Source organism: Barbatula barbatula (assembly GCF_947034865.1).
Source record: "Barbatula barbatula genome assembly, chromosome: 2".
NCBI lineage: Eukaryota > Metazoa > Chordata > Actinopteri > Cypriniformes > Nemacheilidae > Barbatula > Barbatula barbatula.
The window spans coordinates 5,043,424-5,070,511 of NC_136767.1; the positions used below are offsets into that span (position 1 = coordinate 5,043,424).

The 27,088-nt window shown below is 39.0% G+C and overlaps 1 protein-coding gene across 5 annotated transcripts in view; it reads left to right on the plus strand.

Moving 5' to 3' along the window:
• The window catches only part of acaca (acetyl-CoA carboxylase alpha), a 41,265-nt gene that overhangs the window by 10,344 nt on the left and 3,833 nt on the right, over positions 1-27,088 (plus strand). Inside the window, exons 14-52 of one of the 5 annotated variants that reach the window (XM_079448962.1) lie at positions 551-701; positions 1,027-1,130; positions 1,231-1,458; positions 1,571-1,721; positions 2,051-2,185; positions 2,286-2,432; positions 2,639-2,827; positions 3,113-3,213; positions 3,296-3,384; positions 3,776-3,900; positions 4,074-4,187; positions 4,890-5,003; positions 5,256-5,345; positions 5,590-5,708; positions 7,438-7,461; positions 8,465-8,566; positions 9,325-9,468; positions 9,810-9,912; positions 10,168-10,275; positions 10,402-10,458; positions 10,657-10,701; positions 11,727-11,768; positions 12,592-12,807; positions 12,895-13,050; positions 13,184-13,408; positions 14,435-14,590; positions 14,780-14,926; positions 15,442-15,711; positions 15,809-15,906; positions 16,391-16,511; positions 16,623-16,733; positions 20,549-20,692; positions 20,871-20,991; positions 21,894-21,990; positions 23,328-23,424; positions 23,515-23,650; positions 23,747-23,924; positions 24,042-24,154; positions 25,218-25,372. In XM_079448962.1, the coding sequence (XP_079305088.1) occupies positions 551-701; positions 1,027-1,130; positions 1,231-1,458; positions 1,571-1,721; positions 2,051-2,185; positions 2,286-2,432; positions 2,639-2,827; positions 3,113-3,213; positions 3,296-3,384; positions 3,776-3,900; positions 4,074-4,187; positions 4,890-5,003; positions 5,256-5,345; positions 5,590-5,708; positions 7,438-7,461; positions 8,465-8,566; positions 9,325-9,468; positions 9,810-9,912; positions 10,168-10,275; positions 10,402-10,458; positions 10,657-10,701; positions 11,727-11,768; positions 12,592-12,807; positions 12,895-13,050; positions 13,184-13,408; positions 14,435-14,590; positions 14,780-14,926; positions 15,442-15,711; positions 15,809-15,906; positions 16,391-16,511; positions 16,623-16,733; positions 20,549-20,692; positions 20,871-20,991; positions 21,894-21,990; positions 23,328-23,424; positions 23,515-23,650; positions 23,747-23,924; positions 24,042-24,154; positions 25,218-25,372 (5,023 nt within the window). Of the gene's footprint in view, positions 1-550; positions 702-1,026; positions 1,131-1,230; positions 1,459-1,570; positions 1,722-2,050; positions 2,186-2,285; positions 2,433-2,638; positions 2,828-3,112; positions 3,214-3,295; positions 3,385-3,775; positions 3,901-4,073; positions 4,188-4,889; positions 5,004-5,255; positions 5,346-5,589; positions 5,709-7,437; positions 7,462-8,464; positions 8,567-9,324; positions 9,469-9,809; positions 9,913-10,167; positions 10,276-10,401; positions 10,459-10,656; positions 10,702-11,726; positions 11,769-12,591; positions 12,808-12,894; positions 13,051-13,183; positions 13,409-14,434; positions 14,591-14,779; positions 14,927-15,441; positions 15,712-15,808; positions 15,907-16,390; positions 16,512-16,622; positions 16,734-20,548; positions 20,693-20,870; positions 20,992-21,893; positions 21,991-23,327; positions 23,425-23,514; positions 23,651-23,746; positions 23,925-24,041; positions 24,155-25,217; positions 25,373-27,088 lie in introns of those variants that run through there. The other 4 variants (XM_079448963.1, XM_079448964.1, XM_079448965.1 and 1 more) reach the window with 4 other exon arrangements.

Sequence of the window (27,088 nt, forward strand, 5' to 3'; positions counted from 1 at the left end):
AGTGCAGTCTGCAGTCAGAAATGTTCTCCAGTGCACGATTCTAAATCAGTCACTTTTTAAATAACATGGATTTACATGAAGTATTAATTTACATTTGATTTATACACTTTGATGAAATCTCTTCTTTATGTCGGAAGAATCTGTTACTTGCAACAATATAAATGCATATAAATTAAACTATATATCTAGGGGTATGTTCACATTTGTAGTTTGATGACACTGAAAACACTGTTTACCAAGTCTGGACACAGCCTAAAAGTGAATATTTTTGGATCAGCGGCCCTTTAACAGATCAAACCGGTGTTTAGAGTGTGTAAACACACCCTAAAAATGTATAAGAACTTGAATACTAATATGAAAGTACAATAATGCAAACACTGCGGTGTATTACTTGACTTTCACTTGAATGTGAGTTCTACCTCATACACTCTTGGAGTTGAAATGTCTAGTTTTTGACAAATGTAGTTCATGCTCTGGACAAAGCAACAAACCTCACATTTTGAGATCAAATTCACCGTTCACCTTTACAACAATATCTGCATTATCATAGAAACATGGTGGTGGCCCTCAAGGAGCTGTCCATCAGAGGAGACTTCAGGACTACTGTGGAGTATCTGATAAAGCTTCTGGAAACTGAGAGCTTTCAACACAACACCATCGATACAGGTTGGCTAGACCGGCTTATCTCAGAGAAGATGCAGGTACAGTCATATGTCTCATAACACCCGCTTCATTTTACATCACAACATTTCTCAATCAAACATTGACCTATGGTTGCAGGAAATCGTGGCATCCTATTCTAATGTAAAAAAAACTTTGGTAGGCCAACTGAGACCCGATTTCTGCACCCGTGCATTGTTGTTCTTTTGTTGCACAAATTGGTGCCCCTACTTTGTAAGTCGCTTGGGATAAAAGCGTCTGCTAAATGACTTCATGTAAACCTTACAGTTTTGTGTATCATTTAGTTTAGTCAATAGTGCCATTATAAACGGATTTCCTATTTTAAATGCATGAAATTGTTTGCAGGCCGAGCGTCCTGACACTATGTTAGGAGTAGTCAGTGGAGCTCTGCATGTGGCTGATGTTAACCTCAGGAATAGTGTGTCCAACTTCCTGCATTCACTGGAGAGGTATGAAAATATTACTTTATAAAAGTGACTTCCAAAAGATGAAAGAATTCTGTGTTAGTTTAAGATGAAACCATTTGTTCTTTTTCCTGGGTGTTTACAGAGGTCAGGTCTTACCTGCTCACACCCTGTTGAACACGGTGGATGTGGAGCTGATATACGAGGGGACCAAATATGTCTTGAAGGTGACGAGACAGTCCCCCAACTCTTATGTGGTCATCATGAATAACTCTTCAGCTGAGGTGGACGTTCATCGGCTGAGTGACGGGGGTCTGCTGCTCTCATACGATGGCAGCAGCTATACCACATACATGAAGGAGGAGGTGGACAGGTAAATACAGCATGAAACTTTAGCCAATTTGCTTCTGTCATAAGTGATAGATTATTTACAAATAATTGTATTTTTTGAGCTTGTTTGTTTTATATTGTATTTTTCTGGTTAGGTATCGCATCATTATCGGTAACAAGACATGCGTGTTTGAGAAGGAGAATGACCCGTCACTCCTGCGCTCTCCATCTGCTGGGAAACTCATCCAGTACACTGTGGAGGATGGCGGACACGTGTTTGCTGGACACTGTTATGCAGAGATAGAGGTGTGTTTGAAAGAACATTATCTCAGCCCCACACTTCAAACCGCAGGTCGTTCAACTCGTCTGTACACAGCTAGCACACGTAAAAAAATCTTTGAGAGAGCAGTTTTACATCCTTCCTAAATCATAAACATATTACAGATGTCTTCAAGATGTCTATATGACATCTGAAAGCAGACGTCTTCGAGACGTATTGCAGATGAGCAAAACGATGTGCTGCAAATGTAAATGCAGACATCAAATAGACGACTGGCAGATGGAGTGTGCTATCAGGGTAGAGACCACAGAGACTGGTGCGCACGTGTGAATTTCTTGTTTTGTTTGTGATGAAGGTGATGAAGATGGTGATGACCCTAACGGCGTCAGAGTCTGGATGTATTCACTACGTGAAGCGAGCTGGTGCAGTGCTGGAGCCAGGCTGTGTCATCGGGAAATTACAGCTGGACGACCCGAGCAGAGTACAGCAGGTACACACATCTATTACTGATCTTGTTATGCGTGGTTTACATGTGATGCATAGCAAGGTTAAGTGGTCCGGTGATTTAAGTAAGAATGTATGTGTTTAAGGCAGAGCTGTATACAGGAACCTTACCCAAGGTTCAGTCTGTGGCTTTGAGAGGAGAGAAGCTTCATCGAGTCTTTCATATTACTCTGGATCATCTGGTGCACATAATGAATGGCTTCTGTCTTCCAGAACCTTTCTTCAGTGCCAGGGTAAGGGAAAGCTGTTTGAACGCAATGCTTCATTTAAAGTGATGTCTTCCTTCACTTTTTTCTCAGATACACTCAGTCCGTCAGAAAAAGATGGATCTTTTTTGTGCAACATACATTCTATTTATTTTATTGTTTTATAAATATTGCCGTAAATTCACTCTTGGTGTGAATAGACATTAAGGATGTGTTTGTCTATGTGTTTTTAGCTGAAGGAATGGGTGGAGCGTTTGATGAAGACTCTGAGAGACCCATCTTTGCCCCTGCTAGAGCTTCAGGACATCATGACAAGCGTGTCAGGCCGAATCCCTCCTGCTGTAGAAAAGTCCATTAAGAAAGAAATGGCTCAGTATGCCAGTAACATTACCTCTGTCCTCTGCCAGTTTCCCAGCCAGCAGGTGCTACTTTTGGCCCTTTAAAGCTATTAAACTGTATCTTTCGGTTCTAAATCTGAGTGAATTGCAGTTAGCTCAACAAATTGCTAACACCAAACAAAGTTTTGCCCATATGCTTTTTGTGTGGCATGTAGAGCTTTAGCATATAGTGGCCGATTAAAATCACTTATTTGAAAGCTTCCATGACAGTATATTGCAATTTATCGTATATATTGGCAGGATTCTATCTATGTTTTATAACATAGTTTATTACTGTTGTTCATAAATGTGCTTAAATGTTCACTCTAGGTCGCCAATATCCTGGACAGTCATGCTGCCACACTAAACAGGAAGTCAGAAAGAGAGGTTTTCTTCATGAACACACAGAGCATTGTACAGCTGGTTCAGAAGTTAGTCATTCATTCAGACATTGTAAACAGTTGCCCATATACTCAGAAACATCCCTAGTAATAACAGTGCATTTGTTTCCAGGTACCGCAGTGGCATCAGGGGTCATATGAAGGCAGTAGTGATGGACCTTCTCAGGCAGTACTTAAGAGTGGAAGTTCAGTTTCAACATGGTAAGAACTCTGATATCTGAAGACACCTGGTGACCACTTGGTGGCAGACGTTTTGGTGAATTCGGGTGTATCGATTCTTACAATGGAAAAAAAATGACTACAGATTATTCATATATATATTTAAATATTTTTATTGCAATTAACCCAAGGCACACAGGTGTCACCTTCTATGCCATTGGCTGTCGAACACCTGTAAATAAATCTTATTGTCCAGTTCAAAGATCTAATGTATTTTAAATATGTCCTTCGATTATTTAAGATTTACAACAGCATGTTGTAGTGGGTCGGTTTTTTGAGAGCTAAATTTATTATATCCCACACACCTGCAAATATATGCATAATAATCATTCATTGTATCATTCATTCTGTCTATGCGTTTGTGTTCATTTAGGACACTATGACAAGTGTGTGTTTGCTCTACGAGAGGAAAACAAAGGAGACATGGCCAATGTACTCAACTACATCTTCTCTCACGCACAAGTAACAAAGAAGAATTGTCTGGTCACCATGTTGATTGTGAGTCACTCTTTCAACTTCACTGGGTTATGATATTTTCATTTATTATTATGAATGTTTGGTATGGATTTGACAGGCTGTAATGTAAACTAAAGACAAGTTGTCTAATGTCCCAAAAAAGAATTCATTTTTCAGTTCGTCATACGAGTCAATAGTTCATCATCTCTCTGTAGGATCAGCTGTGCGGCCGAGACCCCACCCTGACGGATGAACTCATGGCCATCCTTACCGAGCTCACACAGCTTAGCAAGACCACTAATGCCAAAGTGGCCCTGCGTGCACGCCAGGTTAGATCCCCCCACTTATTCACAGACTATGTCAGAGGGTCAGAAGCACTTTTTTCAAATCTACTGAGCTGCCCACGTAGGTACAGTAACAATTTAATGCCAAATAAGCACCAGTTGGATCTTTTTGAACAGTCATGCCTTTTTGGTTATGATGTTGCCTTGGAAGGTAGCTACTCGGGATGTAAAAAAAAAAATTACCAAAAAATCCCTTTTAGGCCCGATTCACATTTCACGTCTAAAACCGTGTGGAAAACGCAAGCCTTCAAACGAACCACGGTGCTTTATGAAAAGTTTAACTATTTCCATCTCGATGCGGTGCCGAGGCACCTACAAATATGTGCTCTACATCAAAATCTACATTTAAAATAAGCAATATGCACACAGAATAAACGCAAAATGTGAATCGGGCCTTATAAAATAAAAGGATTGCACCAGATGGACCCTGAAAAAAGTAACATCTATTATTTGTTTCTAAAATTCTCTATTTTAGGCCCAGAAGACCCATCGTTTCATGCAGTCATGTGACTACGATAATATTGAGACATTTTTGCTATTGCCATAACAGGATATCGATAATATTGTTACATCCCTACCCTAGTAGCTGCCTATGTAGATAATGAAGCAAAGTCAAAACAATTTGGAACAGTTTTCACAAAGTTCTTTGTTTAAAGACACAGGAATCTAAACTTTCAATTCTCGCAGGTTCTTATTGCTTCTCACCTTCCTTCATACGAGTTGCGACACAATCAAGTGGAATCCATCTTCCTGTCGGCCATCGACATGTATGGACATCAGTTCTGCATTGAGAACCTGCAGGTAGGACTTGTCTATGTGCTTTTAAGTAACACAACTTGGTATTGCATGTAGTTTAAAATATATAAGAATTTTCAGACAAATATAGGAAGTTATAATTTACTTGCCTTCATTTAGGACCAAAACCAATATCTCCAAAATAACCTTTTTGCTATATTTTTAATATTGTTTGTTTAAAGCATTTATTTTTAATTCAAGTTAGTGCTGCTGTTTTTGTCAAAATATTAATCACTTGAAAATGTTGCCTTCCTTTAGAAATTGATCCTTTCGGAGACGTCCATCTTTGATGTGCTGCCAAATTTCTTTTACCACAGTAATCAGGTGGTGCGAATGGCTGCTCTTGAGGTAAGACTGCAGCTTTGCCATTTCGTCGCATTGGTGTTTTTTTCGCTACGTTGTGAATGTTGTTTAGGGGCTTTTTAGAAAACAAAAAAGGTTTTATCTACAAAGTTAAATGGAATTCCAAAACTAAACGACTCAAAACCGCTCCGAATGCAGATAGAACCTTTTGTTTCCAAGGCGACAATTTGTTTTACATGTCCTTCAGGACATTCTTCACTTTTTCCCTCATGTGATTCTCTCTCCCCAGGTGTATGTTCGTAGAGCTTATATTGCTTATGAACTGAACAGCGTCCAGCACCGTCAGTTGAAAGACAACACCTGTATAGTAGAGTTCCAGTTTATGCTGCCCACATCCCATCCTAACAGGTACTTTAGGATGTACTATAACCCTGCCTCCCTCACCTCTCCATCACCCCCCTTTGGGTCTGTGGAGGAGCTTGTTCAAACTGTGAAAAGGGTTATTTATTGCATTTGTATCAAGTATCTATTTGCATAAGTACTGGCTAAGTGCAACACAGATTCTCCTCCATGGGTACCACAATTCATCCTCTCCTAAAAGCGCTTACCTGTGTCTGCTCCAATGGTTTAGTCTCTGAGTCTGCTTTAATGAGGTTTGTATGCAAGTAGGAGACGAAAAACAATATAGTGACACTGTCTGAATCACAGTTCCTCTTCATGGGGTCGCAGGTCTTTGCTGGTCACATCCATTTGTTTCAGGTGACACGACACTGATCGCATTTACAAACCAAAAAATGCAACGCAACCAATATAATGGTCTCAGCGATTGCAATGATTGGCTAATTTACATCTTGACTTTCCTGCACCCATTGTTTTATTGCATGCAACGTTATTCTTGTGAGCTGATTCTGCATAGCTTGCCCTGATGTATGCCATGCTTCTTTGTGTCAGTTTGTAGTCATCTATAATACCTGTCCAAGGCATGTGCTTTTGTCACCATTACTGCTGCTTTGCATGTGATGGGTGTAAAATAAATGACTTATGTCTTGTGCTATATTAAAGTAGAGATTCTAGCTACGTTTTGGTTGTTGCATGTGAAGGAGAGGCAGTCTTAAGGGAAGTGTGTGGCTTCAGTGCTTACAAAATTTCCCTTGAAAATAAACAATTGTATTATTTCCTTCGTAAAGATGATGAAACATTTCAATGGACCATTAAGATTTTTTTGCGTTGAGCATTGCTTTCATTTTTGACAATTAAGATCAAAAGCTATTAAGCAGTTGTTCAAAATAGACGGTTTCAAAGCAACAACATAAACAAACGGTACTGCGCATATGGACAGTGGACTGCCCCTAAAGGAGAAGTTCGCCCAAATGTTTAACTTCATGTGGGTGAGTAAAAAATCACACAAAGTAGATTTTTGGGTGAACTTCCCTTTTAACTACCGGTATTCAGTCACAAATAATAGAGTGCCTGTAGATTATTTCTGATAACAAGCAAAAGAAACAAAGGACTGTTACTTCAATTTTCCAATATTTTATAGAATCTATATAGTTTTATAGACCGCTATACCAATCTCAACCGCTAGATGTCAATGTCCCATACGTTTCCTTTAAATGCAACAAAAATACAGGCCAATTGTTCAACCAATTGTTTATTTAACAAAACTTATTAAATACAATTATTATACGATAAAATAATAAATTAAATCTAATTCAAATAGTTATATTATTAGACAATAGATCGATAAAGAAACTCAGTCCACAAATGCACGTCGGCTGAAACAGTCTATACAGTAAATGGTCAACTGTCATCATGAAATTATGCCAAAAATTTTAAAGGCTGTAAAAACGGACATCGAAAATGTATTTGTTAACTTAAATAATTATAAGAAAGCAAAATATAATTTCTTATGACTTTCTTTTGGCTTTAAGGGCCAACATACTTTCCTGAGATTGATTTAGCTTGGCAGCGGTGTGTAAGAGCAGTTCATTTGCGCACAAATGAAACTGTGAAATCGGATTGGATTTGTCGGTCAAGTGAAAGGGCCACACACTTCTCAACTCTCTCAGGCTGACCTGTCTTATTGATGCCTGACACTAACCAATCAGTAATCATTGTAAAAATTGTTTGATTGCAGAGGGAACATCCCCACTCTTAACAGGTATAGTACACATTATTTTTTTCCCTCAACCAAAGCATAGACTGGAAAAGCAGTATGCTGCAGACTAGACACGCAATGTAAGCCCAGACATTTGTGTATGTTCGATTGTAAAGATATCTCCGATCAACTACAGTAATTAGCATTTAACCAAAACAAAGGTTCATGTTCCGAATAGCATTCTAAACACCTGGTGAACAGATCTTATGATCATGTACTTGCTTTCCAAAGTTTAGTGCTTCTTGCACTTAGATGCTGAATCGGACCAGAGAATCGATATATTGTGATGCCGTGAGTTGTGATTGTTGCACAAAAAACAGTTCACTTTCTGTTGAACTCAAAATATGAATACAGACATCAGCGTGTGTGCATGCAAATGATTGTGTGTGTGTGTCTCTGTGTGTGTGTCTCTGTGTGTGTGTGTCTGTGTGCGTGTGTCTGTGTGCGTGTCTCTGTGTGCGTGTCTCTGTGTGTGTGCGTGTCTGTGCGTGTCTCTGTGTGTGTGCACGTGTCTGTGTGTGTGTGTGTCCACGTGTCTGTCTGTGTGTGTGTGTGTCTCTGTGCGTGTGTCTCTGTGCGTGTGTCTCTGTGCGTGTGTCTCTGTGCGTGTGTCTCTGTGCGTGTGTCTCTGTGCGTGTGTCTCTGTGCGTGTCTCTCTGTGCGTGTCTCTCTGTGCGTGTCTCTCTGTGCGTGTGTCTCTGTGCGTGTGTCTCTGTGCGTGTGTCTCTGTGCGTGTGTCTGTGTGCGTGTGTCTCTGTGCATGTGTCTGTGTGCGTGTGTCTGTGTGCGTGTGTCTGTGTGCGTGCGTGTGTCTGTGTGTGCGTGTGTCTGTGTGCGTGTGCCCGTGCGTGTGCCCGTGCGTGTGCGCCTGTGCCTGTGCGCCTGTGCCTGTGCGCCTGTGTGCCTGTGCCTGTGCGCGTGCCTGTGCGCGTGCCTGTGTCATCTTGTTTTTGGTGTCCTACCACTGTTTTGTCAAAATGTGACTGTGTCATCACTGTCCACCCAGGAGATTGTCTACCCCACTACAGGACTACAATATTCCAGATATTGCAGCAAATCATAGTGCCGCAACAGGGGCAGCTAGTGACTCTGCTGAGAATGAGGAGAGGTAGAACAGGACAGATTGTTTAAGAGCACTTACAGGGTTTAATCACAGAGAGGGTTTAATTGGTCAAAATGTGTATTTTTTCTTCTATTCCTACGGATCCTTTTGATGGTTGGGAATCTTTTGTTAATTGGTCTTTTATGGGTTGGGATGTGCTGTTTATACTAACAGGGACAAGGAAACCTGTCACTTTTACCTTTTTTTGTCAGATTATCAATATACAGTGTAAATAACAACAGAATTGATTGTAGTCCTGATCATTCAGCACTTTATTATAATCATGGATATTAGTAGAGGGATATTCCAGGTTAGCTGCAGACTGCTGTTGATTTCTACAGAAAAGCACTTTGACGTCTGAGTTTAAGGGAAAAAATATAAAAAAAATATTAGTTTTTACAAATTCATTCAAGTCAAAATTTCTGTCAAAGGAGCATGATGTTAACCTGGAATATTTCTTTAAACCAGACTGCGCTATATCTTTAATCCATTTATAAGGCTGCATTCATTCTCCCATACAGTGAACTTTCAATCATAATCTCTTATTTCTTAAACTCTTAAATTTTCTTCTGATAATAAGCTCCTTTTATACATTTCCGACATGTTTATTTACATTCAGGAAATGCATGTCTCTTTAACCCCTGATCTCGAGTGAGGAAGTAATTCAATATGGGAATGATCTACAAGGTACAGTAAGTGAGAGTTTAGCTTTGAGTTGCTGGTTAATAACATGTTTGTTTGTGTTATGTGTGTTGTGCTCTCAGGATGTCCTTCTCTTCTAATCTAAACCACTATGGGATGGCCCATGTGGCCAGTGTTAGTGATGTTCTGCTCGACACGTCTTTCACGCCACCCTGTCAGCGCATGGGTGCCATGGTTTCCTTCCGCTCCTTCCAGGAGTTCACCAGGTCGGCATGTTTTTAGGTTCATTACAATGTGAAATTAAAAGGCAACATAGATTCTCAACCGATTTAATAAATGTTACCGATTTGTTTTCACAATCATTCTTTAGAATATATTATTTTATCTCATTTAATTCTGCTCCTTGCGTGTAAAATAAAACATAATATAAACTACATTTACAATGAATATATCGTTTTTTAACCTCTAAAACAATTTTTTTTAACCTTGATCAAAGCATTTCTTTCTTTTTTTATGGATTGTTTACACTAAGAAGTTTGACATTGTGGATAGTTTTGTTGATGAAACTAAATGTGCTTTTTGGGTGTAAATGTGATTGTTCTCACAGGAACATCAAGGATGTCTTGAGCTGTTTCTCAGACTCTCCACCATCTTCTCCAACCTTTCCGGAGGGTGGCAACCCAGTGCTGTATGGCGAGGACGATAACAAGGTGAAACTTTCACCCATCTTGTTAAATTCTGTCCATAGCATTTAAATGAATTGCTCCTAGTTAAACTGGTTATCGACAGAGATTTACATAATTTACAGCTTAACACATTTGTATCCATTTTTCATTCCACATGCAGATGAGAAATACATGTAACGTGTCAATTTGAAGCACGCGTAAAGCTGGTAATCGCCTGACATGCACAAACAAAATAAATGAAATAAACATTTAAAGTTTTACTTTTGTTTTTCACTGTAGAGCATCCAAGATGAGCCGATTCATATTCTTAACATTGCCATAAAGACCGACAGTGACATTGACGACGACGGGCTGGCAGCTATGTTCCGCGAATTCACCCAATCTAAGGTGAAGCATCTTTCATGAAATGAATCTTCATGTTTTAGAGGGTTATTGCATTTTAGCAGAATTGCTGAAGCAGTTTTCCTATCTCAATTTGTCGCCGAGTAAAAATGCAATTAATGTCTACCACAGAAATCTCAGCTGTTTGAGCATGGCATCCGAAGACTTACTTTCCTGGTTGCTCAGAAGGTATGATTAAAAACCGACATTAAAGCATGTTTGTGCTCTCGCTCTGCACTCTGTCTTCCAATGAGTGATAACGAAATAATCTGCAGTTCAACCTCAATCGAAATCACAGTCATTTATCATAAATGATCTGAAATCTGGCCTGCCCACTGCATGTTTTTCTGTCTCCCTTTTCTTTGCTCTCGACGCCGTTATTAACAGGATTTCAGGAAGCAGGTCAACTGTGAGGTGGACCAAAGGTTCCATGTAAGTAGTTTCTAAGGGATTAGACACTGGCTCTGTTTCAAAACCTAGAGGTAAATTGCTGTCTTGAGGTTGATCGTGTAAAATAGCATCCTAACCAAAATCAAACATGACAAGAAGGGTCAATAACAATGTAAATTGAGCATTAAATTGCCATTAATAAATCTTTCTGACCATGCATGATCATTAAGCTTGTTTTTCTAGAATATTCTAATGTTTTCTTTAGTACATTTTCCCTAACATAAGCTAATGAAATTGGTCTTTTATATTGCTTCTCCTAAAAGACAAGTTTTATACCCATTTGTTGCTTGACGTTTTAGTTTGGACTTATTTGTAACTGAATTGAGACTTTTTGCATCCTGGGATTGACTTGTTTACATGGATGTTGTTGGTTCCAATCGCTGTTTACAAAATTTATGTTTGGTAGTGCACCCATGATGGCAACAAATGTTGTCTAGATTTTGGAACAGAGAACTTGAACATTGTTTAAGTGACTTACACTTTATGATTTAAAAAAAATCCTTCAAGGTTATTAGGTCAAAATTCTATTGATGTAATATTGTACATATAAGTCTGGTGTTTGAATCAAACAAGGTGTTGACATGGATAGAAGTCAAGTCAACTTTATTTATATAGCCCGTTTTACCAATTGAATTGTTACAAAGCAGCTTTACATGAAACATATTAACTATAAGCATTGAAAGTTATACAAGTAAAAACTAGAAAAGGTGGAAACACAGAACATGCACACACCGGTTCAAACGCACCCACGTACAAAACACGGACTCGCAAACTCCACACACACACATTATACGGACGCGCATAGACACACAAACGTGCACACACACGCACCGTGGTTATCACAGAGGAGCACTTATTTAAGATAAAGGAGAGAGAAACACAGGTAAAATATTGAACCGACTATAAATTCCTATACGTAATATTAAATAAGTTTCAATAAACTTTGAAATTCAAATTTTAAAGAAGTGTTATTAGTTTTAGTAAAAAAAGTCTTTTTTGTTTCACAGAGAGAATTCCCCAAATTTTTCACCTTCCGGGCTCGAGACAAGGTGAGCTATGGTTCATGTCTAAGAACGACAGACACAAAAGGGCATAATACAGTACATTTAAAAGCCTTCATTAAATCCATCAAGTGCTTTATGATTGGGGGAAAAAGAACTACAGGATAATGTGAAGCGAAAAAGGAGGAAGCCGTTATATTCATGTTTCTTGTCTTGGCTGTGGAAGTCACTCCATCATGATCGACAGCGTTTCTCTGTCTTCTATCAACCCTGATAGTTTGCTAAAATGGTTCCAGCAAAGCTCATTACATTAATGAACTTTTTAATTATTTGTCTCATTTGAGAGGGATGACATCCATTAGCTGCGGTGATTACATACATTTACTAAATCCAGCCTGCTATTACACTGTAGCTCACGGGCACGTTCTCCTCCTGTAGACTCACTTTTGTAAAATCTCCCATTCATATTTTCGATTTTATTCATACTTTTATTTAAACATGTTTGCCGTAGTGTTTATGTGGCTTAGATACGCAATGCATTCACATTCCTTTTGTGTTTTAAACAAACGTGTTGCATCAATGCAATTACAATGTTTTGATTTCATTTATTTACTTGTTAGATTAAATATTGTTCCGTTTATATTTGGATTCATTTCTGCGATGCTAGTGGCTCCAAACAAAATGCTTAAAGTAACAATCATAACAAAGGCATATGGACTCCTTTTCAGATCAGAACTTGGCCTTTTGTGGGTTTTGTTTATATTTTGAATTAGTTGCAGTACAAGTGATGCGTGATAGACATTTGCAGTACAAGTGATGCGTTTGCTTATTTTTAAAACGTGCATAACAGTGTGCAAATATTTCTTTCCAGTTTGAAGAGGACCGTATCTACAGGCACTTGGAGCCTGCATTGGCTTTCCAATTGGAGCTCAACCGCATGCGTAACTTTGCACTGACGGCTATTCCCTGCGCCAACCATAAAATGCACCTATACCTGGGAGCTGCCCGTGTGGAGGTGGGCATTGAGGTCACAGACTACCGCTTCTTTGTGCGGGCCATCATCCGCCACTCTGACTTGGTCACCAAGGTAGGAGCTACTGCGTGATCCTTCACCTGCGATCACATTCGTATGTCTAGTTGCAAATGTAGAGACGTGTGGTTCTGTGCTTTGTAGGAGGCGTCGTTTGAATACCTGCATAATGAGGCAGAACGTTTGCTGCTCGAGGCCATGGATGAGCTGGAGGTGGCCTTTAATAACACCACAGTGCGCACAGACTGCAATCACATCTTCCTCAATTTTGTTCCCACCGTCATCATGGACCCTTCTAAGGTAATTGATACACATCGCCAGCCATTCAAGACGCCTGAGCCCGCTTTTGTTTTATTACAGATAAAGTTTGGGATGTTGATATTTCCATAGGTTATACCATGTAACATGTTTTAAACATTTGAATTGTCATCAGATCGAGGAATCTGTGCGTTCCATGGTCATGCGCTATGGCAGTCGTCTGTGGAAGCTTCGTGTGCTCCAAGCCGAGCTGAAGATCAACATCCGGCTGACTCCCACTGGAAAACAGATCCCCATCCGCCTCTTTCTGACAAATGAGAGTGGCTACTACCTGGACATCAGCCTGTACAAGGAGGTCACAGACTCCCGTACAGGACAGGTGGGGCACAAAGATCGACAGGTGGGGCTCACGTGTCTCTCATGTAACAAACACAAGACATGCATAATTTACTGATAAAGAAGAATCTGTTGAACAACTATTTTTAAAATGCAGGAGTTTGCCGGCCAACTACTAATGTCATTTATAGCAGTTGATAAATGTCAGATGTTTCATATTTAAAGTGATACTTCACTTTAAATACTTCATACTGTCATCATTTACTCACTCTAGATTGTTACAACCCAGTAAAAATGTCTTTGGTCTGCTGAACACACAGGAAGAAATCTTTAAGATTGTCCCCTATTGACTCCCATAGGATTTATTTTCCTTACTATAAATGTGGGTGAGATCTGACATTCCTCACAATTTCTTCCTGTGTGTTCATCTAAACAAAGACATTTATACAGGTTTGGAACAATCTAAGGGTGAGTAAATGATGACAGAATTTTCATTTTTGGGTGAAGTATCCCTTTAAATATTAGGGATTAAAAATGTAGTGATACAAACTTGCGCAAGTGCATTATAAATTTCATGGATAAGTTTTTGCAGTAAAGCAAAATATTAAAATAAGTTAACCGAACAGAAGCAGGGAGAAGCTTCTTTTACAAGTGTATCGTATTATTATTTATTAAAACAATGAACACTTCCACGATATTGAATCAAAGGAATATTTTTTTCCTTTGTTTTATGCACCGGAGTCATTTGGATTACATTAACATTTGGATGTACAGTATGCGCTTTTTGGAGCATCACCAGTTTGAGTACTGCAAGACTCACATAAAGGAATAATAAACATATTAGATTTAAATGTCTTTGTGTTCAACTGCAGAAAATGAGTCGTATACATCTCGGATGACATTTGCATTTAGTCATTTAGCATATTTGGCTAAAAGTGATTTGGAAAGTTTATCCTTTGTTACTTCAACTGTTGATATTGTGATATCTGCCCGCTGTTATACAGTATTTGTTTCTAGGTTGGGGATATTTATATTTGTTTACTTTTTCTTTTCTTCTTTATGACTTTTTTTGCTTTCTCTCTCTCCTCAGATTATGTTCCAGGCATATGGAGATAAGCAGGGTCCTTTGCACGGTATGCTCATCAACACCCCCTATGTCACTAAAGACCTTCTGCAGTCTAAACGCTTCCAGGCCCAGAGCCTTGGCACCACCTACGTCTATGACTTCCCAGAGATGTTTCGCCAGGTATCATCCTGAAATCCGACCCTGCACTGTTTGATGAGATTTATGATGCACCTACAACATGATGTGGCTTATTTTGCAGTGTATAGAATTACATCTTTTGTTGGTGCACCAAAATGACAAATGTTTAATAAATAAATGTACATTGACATTGCTCATAGTTGATTGGTTAATCATGGCATCTTTCTCAAGGCTCTAAGGAAACTATGGCAGTCCACTGACGCACACGCCAACTTGCCCAAATGTCCTCTGCCATCTGAGCTCCTCACCTTTACGGAGCTGGTTTTGGATTCTCAGGGTCAACTGGTGCAGATGAACCGTCTACCTGGAGGAAATGATGTTAGTGATGTCAACAAATTAGCACATGTAGTACATTCAGTGTGCACTAGGGGTCACTATGTTACTTTTTAACTGTTTTAAAAGAATCTTTAGGTGTATGTAGTTTAGAAAATGAATATTTTACAGTAATAATAATCTGCTTCGCTGTTATTTGGCCAGCTGAGAGCATTGGTCATGCCCACAACCACTTAGGGCAGGAGCATCATGCACCCATTTTTTTAAGGAGGTACCGTGTGCACCACACACACAAACATGTCCTGGAGGTTGCATGCAAAACCGACTGTACAGAAATCTGAGGCGGCACGTGTCTCTGTTTGAATGGGCATGAGGCCTCTGATTTAGGGGATTAATAAAAGTTAGTTCTTCCTTGTTGTTAAAATGTTGTGTAACATAAATGCACATTAACACTATATCGCTCTCTAGATATTGGTATCTGTTTCTGCATCATCCATTAAAAACACAAGAGTCGACTGCTCTTTTACAGATAGTGTTCTTTGTTGTGTGTGTCTATCCAGATTGGCATGGTTGCATGGCGGATGACTCTCAGAACCCCAGAGTACCCGGCCGGTCGTGAGATTATTGCGATCAGCAATGACATCACATACAAAATAGGCTCCTTCGGGCCCCAGGAAGACATTCTGTTCAAGGAGGCTTCAGAGATGGCAAGAGAAAGTGGCATCCCACGAATCTACATCGCTGCCAACAGTGGAGCCCGCATCGGCCTGGCAGAAGAAATCAGACACATGTTCCATGTCGCCTGGCAGGACCCAGCAGACCCGTACAAGGTTTGGAGAGGCTCCAGGGGAGGGGATCACTGAGCATTAAAATGGTGTTTGCTTGCAGGATGTGTGTAAATCACAATGTTTGTCTGTTGATTTGTAGGGCTTTAAGTATCTGTACCTCACACCTCAAGACTATAAGAAGGTTTCTGCTCTGAACTCGGTGCATTGTGAGCATGTGGAGGACGAGGGGGAATCTAGGTGAGTCAAGACCACCAATAACGTGTCAGACTGTTACATCTACAATTGGTTCTGTGTGTTACAGTGATTTTTTGTCAAAATGAAAATGAAAGCCATTTTTTGACTCTCGTGGCTTTAACACTGTCGACAACAGCAGTATGATAAGAACAATATAAAGGTATTATTATTCATAAAAGTTTGGCAAGTAATATGTCTAGTCATGTTCTTGTCACATAATAAGACCATTTGATTTGTTAGGTTCCATGTCAATTTATTTAGTTAAAAAGTAGGTACATAATAATAAGATGTTAACACAGGAGTCGCTTAACAAACCCAATAAAAGGTTTTGTCGTGCATAAAAAAACTGGCTGACCACACTTTATTCTACAAAATTTGGGGGGAAGCTTAAAAGAGCCAATGTTGAAGAGGAATGTGTTGAAATGGTACTAGGAAACGTGAAATAATATAAATTCTCTTCGAAGACACCATTCATCTCTCTCTGCAGGTATAAGATCACTGACATCATTGGAAAAGAGGAGGGCTTGGGTGTGGAGAACTTGAGAGGTTCCGGCATGATCGCAGGAGAATCATCACTAGCATATGACAATATTATCACCATGAACCTGGTACAATGATGCACAATCCACATTATGCAAATGTTTAAGCATTACATTTATAGAAATACATAAACTTTTATTGGATGCTGTTTATAAGCATTGGATTTTGGTGATCATCAGGTGACGTGCAGGGCTATTGGAATCGGCGCTTACCTAGTGAGACTCGGTCAGAGAACCATACAAGTGGAGAACTCGCACATCATCCTGACTGGGGCTGGAGCTCTCAATAAGGTTAGGGAATGCACTGCCTTTTTTTGCCATCTGATGTATCGTTGCTGTTGTCATGAAATGCTAGCTTAAGTTTGCGCAGTTGCTGAAATGTAGAAAGGGCAATAAAGGTACGGCAGATGTTAGAGTTTTCCGATTGGTTATCTTTTCTGATTGAAAAGAATCCGACTCTGCCATGTCAAAACTGTTTTGTAATTTGCGTAGTCGGTGCTCTCTGTTTTGTTGATTCTCAAAGGTCTTCTCCGTTGTTTAGCTGCTGCTAAAAAAGGTGGCACATGTGCATAAATTACCTACCCGGTCTGCTGATAAGGGCATTTTAATTGGTCTCTTTTTTAATTGCATAAAGTCATTTGATTGGGCCGAGGCAGGAATCGTGACAGGCCAGTGTGAACTCCTAAAGCCTTGTGTGCGCCCAACTATGACCCAAATAAATGAGGCCCTAATTCATGCAATTACCACAACTGCATTACAATATGACTTTTATAAATCAGCCCGTTTCTTTCTCCACTGGTGATTTGCTCGGTGGTGCGTTGAAGCGTGTGTTTTGAAGCTTTTTTCATTTTGGTGTTAAGGTTGCAAGACCTCTCTGCTCTTGGAGAGGATGGTTTTGTCTGACGTTTAGGCATCTCGTGATTGTAAAAAAGACTCGTGACATGTTATTTTCAGACCATGTTTAGTCCACTACAATTTTTGGGGGCAACTCCTGCCCCCAAAAGTGAGCATTAGAGGTAGACCGATGTGGTTTTATCTCCGGCGGATGCTGTTAGTCAAATGGTCACAATCTAAGTGAAAAGCAAAATAAAAAAATCACTCATTGTTCATAACTGCGTTTTCAGTTATATTTAGTGTTTTTTATTTTATAGGACAGTAGAAATCCTGACGGGAAAGTAGTTGTTCTTGTGGTCGAATGCATTTAAACTGCAACAAAAGACCGCATGCAGAAATGAGGGGAAACAATAAGTCAGGATTTAAAAGACTTAAAAGTTTGGTTTAATGACGAAAACCGTCGCAAGAAAGCGGAATGTTTTCTCTTGATTAACAGATTTCTTAAAAAAAACATTCAATCGGTCGACCTCTTGAGCGTAACTAATAAAATAGCAAACATTTGGAATATTCTCATTTATAAAAACACAATTGTTCGCTTTTATTAAACATGTTATTAAACAACAAAGCATTTTGTTAGAATGTGGAATAGGGTTGAATTCAATTAGATGTATATTATTACTCAAGTCTAACTCACTTAGATAGCCGTGCGTGTGTGTGTGTGTTACTCAATGTATATAATTCACCCCTCAGTGATTGCCACCCAGCCCCACGCATCAACTTCTCTCTCTCTCTCTCCCGTCATGATGCAGCTCCTGCAGGAATAATAGAAAGAGAAGCGTGAAGTTGTTATTTGCATAGAAATAGGCTGATGCCTGGGGCGGAGAGTGGAGGGACACCTATATCATTCCTCTGAGAACAGAATGAGCACTTCTGACCAGACGAATCCCTCTCGCAATGCCTTTCTTTATCTGTTTCTCTCTCCTCTGCATTGGTCCAAAGCAGGTTATTGGAAATTCACCTGCATATGTCTTTAGAATCCAATATCACGCTGTAATGCAAATTTCAGGGACCATCGTGATTTTTTTTTTTTACATCCATTTCTCTGATCGGAAGGAACACCCCATCTATCCCCAACTGTGAATGTACTCTGCAACCCTATGGAGAGGCTCAGAGATGACGTATTTTTGTAGGCTAGCCTGGAAGTAAGTGCCACGCTGGGTCCCTCGACCGAAAGCCTAAGCGTTTTTCCCATAGGCTTTTGGAAGATCGCCAAAAATACACTCTGTGATTAACAAATGTTTAAGATGGTTACACGTCAAGATCATCTTTACAAATGAACACAACATATGTTACTTTTGAAGCCCAAATATAATTTAGTGAAAAGCTAACACGATGCTATAAACAGACTACACTTAAGGTCGATCGATATCAACATCACCACGCCTCCGACAACTCTTTCAAACTTTATTGAAAATGTGTCCCTGTTACGTAATTACTCCGTGAATGAAATGCATCTACGTTTTAAGAGATTTGTGCCCATATTGCATTATTAGTGAGCTTTATTTGACGTTGCTTTTAGCAACTTGTTAGCAACCGCTGTTTTTTAAGACACAATAAGGCTTTAAAAAATCACAAGCGGGTTATAATTCGTGTTTCATGTCAAAGAATAAAATGCAAAAAAAGGTTTTGTTAACCACAGAGCAAAAACCCATAGAGTCCGGAAGTCCTAAAATGCTAACTCACATCCGGATTTTGCATACAAAAGCACGTCATCTCTGAGCCTCTCCGTTACTGTGTTGATCAGTGCAGAACAGAGGAATCGGCTCATTTACATTGAGTGCAGATCTCGGGGTGTGTCAGACCATTGTAACTGTTTGTGTATATGTATTATATGAGTTAAGAGGCAAAAACTAGTCATTCTAAGACCCCGATCAATACAGACCACCCCATAAGGCTCAAATATTTTCAATTTTGCTCATCTCCTTTTCAAGGAGACTGTAATGAGCATGAGCACAAATACTCATGTGGAAGTAGTGCTACCGTGTGGGTCTATGTGTTGTCAATTCCTCGCACATGCACTGTTGTCCACACAGATAGAACCATCTGCACAGTTACTGACGGTCGATCTCAGCACAGATCTCAGCAGATTTAGGTCGGGTCACAGGGACTGTCCGAGTCCTGCTGAACTACAGGTAGACAAAGCCAAGTTTACTTTGGGGTTAAGATATAGGTTAGCGTGAAATTCCCTAAAATCCAGACGTCTGATTTCTGCAGCTTTGCACTGGGGTATCCCCACCCTCCATGAAATGGAAATCCAAAACATAAAATATTCACAACAAAACTTAATCTTTTCTCTTTTTTTGCATCAAGAATCTCACTGGAATGTGAATGGAGACAGGGAAGAGAAATCCAAATATTGATGAAGTTCCAGACGGAAAATAATAACCCTGTACTCTCACCCATTGAGCACTAAGTGACAGTCATTCTTCCCAGGCCGTTGACGGCATTGAACTGAGAGCAGGATCTCTCAAGCCCCCAGCACTGATCTGACTGCTTGTGTGATGGTATTGATCCACGGTCCTAGGACCTCCTCAAACACTGAGTCTTTTAAACGACACTCAGAAATACACATTACACGCTTCATGCTTCTATGATGTTACCTTCCCAAGTCCAAACATTTTACTGAATAATATATTCGCTTATCGAGAACTTTTCCTCCTGCAGTTTAAACTAATAAGAATGCTTTAGACGGGTGATGGAGTGGTGGGTTCAATGGCAAGGTTGGTGGTGCAAGATTGACCATCTCTAGGAGAAACGTACAAAAAACATAAATATGAAATGGCGGTTCACTAAATGAATATGAAGGCAGAGTGACTTGTGAGCTGATAAAAAGCAAAAGTAACTCAAGTTTGCATACAATGAGGTTTGCAAAAGACAATGCACAACCGGCTGTTCTGGCAGGTGGGGGTGTAATGATGCTGGGTATATTTTCTTGGCACACGTGGAGCTCCCCAGTAGTTAAAAGTCCATGGGGTATTCTGTTTGAGGCTGTGAGGCTACAAACAAAAAGCACAGGTTATCATTGAAGAATGTTCTCATCGGCTGAACATTACATTTCAGCTTCTACCATCGAAAAGATGTTTCAGACAACCTCAAGCAAGGAAAAATGTATATCAAATGTAATTTGTGCCAACTGCTACAACTTGAAAATAAGTAGGGGGATTGTGGGGGGATCTTTGCGACGTATTCATTTTTTTGTATTCTCTCCACAGGTTTTGGGTCGTGAGGTGTATACCTCTAATAACCAGCTGGGTGGAGTACAAATCATGCACAATAATGGCATCACACACACCACTGTGTGTGATGACTTCGAGGGAGTGTTTACATTACTCCAGTGGCTGTCTTACATGCCAAAGGTATGCAGAAGGCCTTGAATGATCCAATTGTAAAATATGATATCGTCCCATGTGTATGCGAAAGGTTTTATTTAAGCTGCAGCAACTGAAAAAGTTTATACTTTACAGTTGACACTTTAAGATTAACACTGAAATGATTCTCAGGCTGACAATGTTTTTTCACATTGCTTTATCTCAGAATACATCTAGTCCCGTTCCTCTGCTAGCTGCTAAGGATCCCATTGACCGGCTGGTGGAGTTTGTTCCCACCAAGACACCTTATGACCCACGTTGGATGCTGGCGGGACGTCCCAAACAGAGTAAGTGCAGGTTACACCAAACACTTAAAGGGATACTTCACCCAAAAATTAAAATTCTGTCGTCACCTTTTAGTTGTTCCAAATCTTGTATATGTATTTCTTTATTCTGATGAACACAAAGAACGATATTTGCAAGAACACTTATAACCAGAAACATTTTGCCCCCACGTTAACTCCCATTATAGGAAAAAAATACAAGTCGGGTCAAAAGTGCCCCAGAACGGTTTCCTTTGCTACATTCTTCAAAATGACTTTTGTGTTCAACAGACCAAAAAATATAATTTATCATACTTTGGTATGTGAAATGTGGTACATTTCAGGTTAAATATTTAATTCTTTCTATAATATGTTGTTTTATTGTGATCTTAGCAAGTGATATTTGCCTTGCTCCACGTAGTTTTATTTGTAAGTGCTTTGTTATAACCACAAATTTTGGTTTAAAATCTGGTATGAGTTGATCTAGACAATTGATATTTGTGCAATATAGCTTGGTGTGTGTTGTTGAGGCCTCCTGCCATGATATATTGTGTTTTGTGTATTAATTGTGTGAGGGATGTGTTGTTAGGAACGGGATAGGATCCAGTAATGGATGACTGTGGTCCGAGGGTTTATGTTTAAGGCACAGCTCTTGGTCTCTCCTCTCAAAGATAAGACTGGCATGTATGGAATGTTTTTTAGTGCCGAGACAGATTACATATCACTGTAATTGCCACAGCAAGGTAGAGAGATATCGCCTGTAGGGTGGCAGGAGAAGGAATCTTTGTCTTAGTGCTAAGACAGGTTTCGCAGTGTAATTGAATGGTAACCTCTCTCTGCAGCAAGCATATTCTCTGTCTCGGCTCAGCATATCTCAGATGAAGATATAGGGTGCTTATATAGGCATATTTCTCTTCTCCACACAGGCACCAAGGGTGCATGCATGAGCGGATTCTTTGATCATGGATCTTTTGTGGAGATCATGCAGCCATGGGCACAGAGTGTAATCGTGGGTCGGGCCAGGTAAGCACCCCTGTGCTTTCATGAAATGTGGCAAGAAAATGTTATTATTTTTCCTTTTCTTATTTTTCATTTCTATTCTTCGCTTTCTATACATACTACATAAGTAGTTTCTATAGAAAAGGCATCAATCACTGTGATGTTAGAATACTGTACCGTTTTTTTTTAATTCTCAGCATTGCCAGTCATTCTCTCCCCAAAGACCTTAGGATGACCTCTGACCTCAGTGCCTGAAGGGCAGCGTTTGTCAATGGGAATGATATCCTGTGATAAACGCTCCAGTGGGCAACATTGGTTTTACATCCGTCTCAATTTTTTTCAAATGTTTGGTCAAAATAGATTGACAAAAACATTTAATTTTGTTATGTAGCAGTTGTTTTAAATAATATTTTATTTATATTATATAATTTTTATAGTGAAATATAGATATTGTTTTTAGCTTAAAATAAAGTATTTATCGTCAAACTGGTATTTTACAATATACCAGTGGTGACAATAAGAGTGATCTTTGAAACCATCATTAACCTTTTCTTGTTAATACTAAACATGTGATAATATTGTGAATAATCCAGGACTTAACATTTTTTATTTGCGTTAAGAGCCACAATGGTTACAAACTCTTTTTGTCTCCGTAAAGTCGAATTGTAAGCATGATTCATTTGCCTAAAATAGAAAATACAAAGTAAACAAACTTAAAGATGAATTTCACTATCATATTTTTTTTTAATCAGTAGATATTAATGGCAACACTTTACATTAAGGTACCCTTTATAAAGCGCCTATAAATGTGTTTATTAATGATAAATAAGTCATTTACAAATGCATTACAAAGCAGATATAAATGCATGAATGCAAAGAGGGATTCTAACAAAATGCCTGCCAAATAGTGAGCTATTTTTAACTTGCATGTTATAAATACTTAATAAATGTATTTATTCATTATTTATTTGACTCAAAAGCTAATTCATTATTATCTTGATGTTGTACACAATATAGGCTGTCAGACTGGACACTGTAGGGTGTTATGTTGTTTTTCTTACTATTTGGCATCCCCTTTTTTATTCATGCAGTTATACCTGCTTTATAATGCATTTGTAATTCACGTATTAATCATTAATGAACACAGTTATAAATGCTTCATAAAGGGTACCTTAATGTAAAGTGTTGCCGATATTGCAATACTATGTTATAATGGCGAAAATAATTTATAATAACTAGAGTACAAATCTGATTTTCAATTACAATTTGGGAATGTCACAAAAATAATAACATTAAGAAAATTATAGAATGTATAGAAATTATTTAAAAAAAAAATAACAAACGTCTCATGTCAATCATAGGTTGGGTGGAATACCAACTGGAGTTGTTGCAGTAGAAACGCGATCAGTGGAGTTATCCATTCCAGCAGATCCTGCTAATCTAGATTCGGAAGCCAAGGTAAGTGCTTACAGAAATTGTGTATCCCTGTTCATCTCACATGTTCTCTCTGAGGATAATAATCTATTATGTGTTTTCTGTGTCTTGTAGATCATCCAGCAGGCAGGACAGGTGTGGTTCCCTGACTCTGCTTTTAAGACCGCACAAGCCATTAAAGACTTCAACAGAGAGGGTCTTCCACTCATGGTTTTTGCCAATTGGAGGGGCTTCTCCGGCGGGATGAAAGGTCGTTGATTTAGAAAGTGAACTGGGTTTCGATTTGATAACATGCTTTGGCGATCTGTGATGGTATCTGCTAACATCTCAACTCTTGTGACCTCAGACATGTACGATCAGGTGCTGAAGTTTGGAGCTTATATAGTGGATGGACTGAGAGAGTACAGACAGCCGGTGTTGGTCTACATCCCACCACAGGCTGAGCTCAGGGGAGGATCCTGGGTTGTGATAGACCCCACCATTAATCCACGCCACATGGAAATGTATGCAGACAAGGACAGCCGGTAAGAGGACCAGGATGTGAATCTGTATTTTGGATGTGTATCTGTATCTGTAATAATTAGATTAATTTATTTTTATTTATATTATTATTTATTTTTGATCTATTGTGTGTTCTCCAGCGGTGGAGTTCTGGAGCCGGAGGGTACAGTGGAAATTAAGTTTCGTAAGAAAGATTTGGTGAAGACCATGAGACGAGTGGACCCAGTGTACATGGGACTGGCAGAGAAACTGGGTAGGTTATTTGTATTGTTGAGATTTTGAAGCAAATATCAACCAAAGTAAGTGATAGTACTAAGTTTTATAATCCATTTTAATTTCTCATTTATCGGCATGTTTACTAAAACATACCAGTGGACACTAGGACTTATGACTCTTGTTCAACAGCTATGACATAATGTTCTGATTTACATATTTAAAATCCAGGGTTGTTACCAATTGTCCAGTTGTCCAACTTTCCCCGAGAATCAATTTGGTCATATGAAGTCATTTGTATCATCACTATTGTCATTTTCTGATAGTTTGCTGACTTTCCTAGATCTCACTCTCCACTAAAATGTTCTCTTCTCATTGGTTGTGTACGGATGCTGTATGAAAGCACCTACCGCCACATTGTGCTGATTGCATCAACCCTCTTTCTCTTTGTCTGTTCTCCCCGAGGAGACGTGTCCATCACAGGGGCTTCAGCTCTATCAGCCCCGCTGCTGTTACACGCCTCCCTCAATCGATTAAACCCTCAGCAGTCACTAAAGAGGACTGTGCCACTAGAGAGGCCTGCGGTATCGCAGGCGGCTGCACTGAATGATTGCTTCTGACATGATCAATCTCTTTAAGACAGCCACGGGGCTGATGGGAGATCCTAGAGAACTCCTTGGTTGTGCAGTATACCTTTTGATATAAAGCTCAAAAATGTCTAAAATTAGTTTTGTAGGCAAAATAGAATTGCAGAAATGTTTTAGTTTCTTACATTGCAAAACTAAAATGTTATCCGATTAAAAAGTGATGTGTTGATGGATAACGTTGCATTATTAATGAAGAAAACGGAGCCAATAAAAGTCCAGTATAGTAATAAAATGCCAAGCTAATTTTGATCAATGGGGGAGGACACTGAAGATGCTAAAATAAAACATCTGAGTTAGTCATCGTAAATCTTCGAACAGTATATTTGAAAGCATTAAGAGATGTAGATTAACTACTCTCAATTTGTCGGTAGACTTTGAAACTGACAATAAAAGAGATGTGGTGTGCTATATTGGTTATATAGTTTTTGATCAATGTTTATGTGTGTTTGTATTTAGGCACACCAGAGTTGAGTGTAAGTGAGCGTAAGGAGCTGGAGGCTAAACTGAAAGACCGAGAAGAGTTCCTGTTGCCCATATATCATCAGGTAGCCGTTCAGTTTGCTGACCTTCATGACACGCCAGGCCGCATGCAGGAGAAGGGAGTCATCACTGTGAGTATTTACTCCCACTGCATTCTGCACAAATCTGCCCCGCTGATCACATTCTCCATTCAGTTATTCATACAGTAGTTGCGTTTTTTGTTGAATGTGCTAGTATGAGATGGTTATACCATGGTACCATACCATTTTTATACACAAAAAACACAAAGTCGCGCTCAAACGGATGGAAAACGCAGTCAAAAATGTATAATAAACATTGAGAAGGGTATTGGTTATGCGTAACCCACTTTTACCGACAATAATTATTTTGTAGGTGGGGGCCATTTCGTTTTTAAAAGGGGGCATACTTTTTTAGATAGTCACCAAATTAACCACCCGTATAGTAGTATTTGGAAAGACAAAGCGCTGGAGATTTGCGGTTAATACATGGGTTATTAGATGAGCGATGATACGTCGGCAAGCAGGACTCTATTTTTACAGATCGCAAATGACACCACACCGCGTCTGTATTATAAACTGCGAAAAAAATCTTGGTCATGTTAAAATCAATGAAACGTGCACAGCGGTGTGTAGTTTTGATGCGCCACTCGCTCATAATACGGCAGGAAAATGAGAAAGAGCAGCAGCAGTAAAAAGCATGAAAGTGACAAAAGAGACAAAGCTACTTAAACCTTCCTGGCTGTTGAAACAATAGAGATCTGCCCAAAACAAAAGGATTTAATGGTTATAATGGGAATTGTATTGGTTTTACTGGAAACTGTAATGGTGTCTACTGGTATGTGATGGATTCTATTGGTAGGGTGTTATCTGGCAGATTAATCCTTTTGGGATAATGCCCAAAACATGCAACAGTTTTATAATGGATTCAATGCAAAAAGCTAATGGTTCATAATGGTATTTTAATAGAAACCATTAGGATTTCGGTGATGGCTACCTTTGGGTTTCTTTAGTTTTTTTATAAGCGGGGTTGTTACATTTATAATCTGATCTTCAAATCAATCCGTCATATACAGATATTTATACTTCGTTGTTCGTATATTCCTATTTTGCTAAACATTTGAAATATACATAAACAATATCAAACATATTTATTCATCTTATCTATCCTAAATGTACATGAAAAGGGGGAGGGAGCGCCACATCTTAAATGGGTTTACAGGGGGGCCCTTAAACCATTCACATCTATAATAAGTGATGCTGAAAGTGTTGGATAAACCCTAAACATATGAAACGCTGTAAATATATAAATACACTGATATATTTTTATTGTGTTTATACTGTATATATAATGTAAATACACTGATATATTTTTATTGTGTTTATACTGTATATATCCAGTATAAACACAATAAAAATATATCAATGTAAATACACTGTATTTTAAGGTAATTGATCAACTTAATGCATTATTAAAACAAGCTAAAATGTATTGCTAAATAATTTTAAAATGACTTTCATAAAAGTTGAAAAAATGGTTCACCAGTCAAATGGTTCATCGGTTCTTTCATTAGAAACATCTTGATCCAAAGGCTTCTGCTTAAAAGTATGCTTTAAATTTATGTAAGCACATTAGATTTGTGCTTAAAACTAATTTAAACTAACACTAGCATAATTTAAATGACAAATTGTTTTTAAATGGATGAGTTCGACAAGTAACCAGCATACATAGGAACACCTTCAAAACGGTTTATATGCATCCCAGGATGCACCTCTACATTGTAATAATAAAGAACAGGTGGGTGTGGCCAAACCTTAGTAAACCTTGGT